Here is a 350-nt window from a genome sequence, read left to right on the forward strand (position 1 = left end):
CGGCGGCGGCGGCGCCGGGAAGTTTGCCCGGCGGCTGCTCACTCACCAGCTGCAAAGTGCAGAGGAAAATCAAGGTGCAGCGCCCGGTGCAGCATCCCATCGTCGCCGAGCCCGCATGCAGGGGCCGGGCACCCGGCTCCGCTCCCGGCCGCGCCGCCGAGCCAGTGCGGGAGCCGCCGGCTCGGGCTGGGGCTGGGGCTGGGGGAGTGGGGCCACGTCTTAAAAGGGCAATGCCGAGGCAGCTAGCCCAGCCCCCTGCGCCCCGCAGCACCAGCCCACCTCCGAGGATGGAGACGGCACCGGTGGCTTTTTTTTACTCCCCTCCTGGTGAGAAAGTTTGTCTTCATATC

The 350-nt window shown here is 69.4% G+C and overlaps 1 protein-coding gene across 3 annotated transcripts in view; it reads right to left on the bottom strand.

Annotated features, from left to right (window-relative positions):
* NKAIN4 (Sodium/potassium transporting ATPase interacting 4) overlaps positions 1–119 on the bottom strand; it is a 73,335-nt gene extending 73,216 nt beyond the window's left edge. For all 3 annotated transcript variants that reach the window (XM_019548249.1, XM_019548247.1, XM_019548248.1), the window contains exon 1: positions 47–119. In XM_019548249.1, coding sequence (XP_019403794.1) covers positions 47–100 — 54 coding nt within the window. In that variant the 5' untranslated portion in view covers positions 101–119. The remainder of the gene's footprint in view (positions 1–46) is intronic.
* Positions 120–350: the final 231 nt, after the last annotated feature.

This window comes from Crocodylus porosus, unplaced genomic scaffold (genome assembly GCF_001723895.1).
Source record: "Crocodylus porosus isolate Cpor-Errol unplaced genomic scaffold, CroPor_comp1, whole genome shotgun sequence".
Lineage (NCBI taxonomy): Eukaryota > Metazoa > Chordata > Crocodylia > Crocodylidae > Crocodylus > Crocodylus porosus.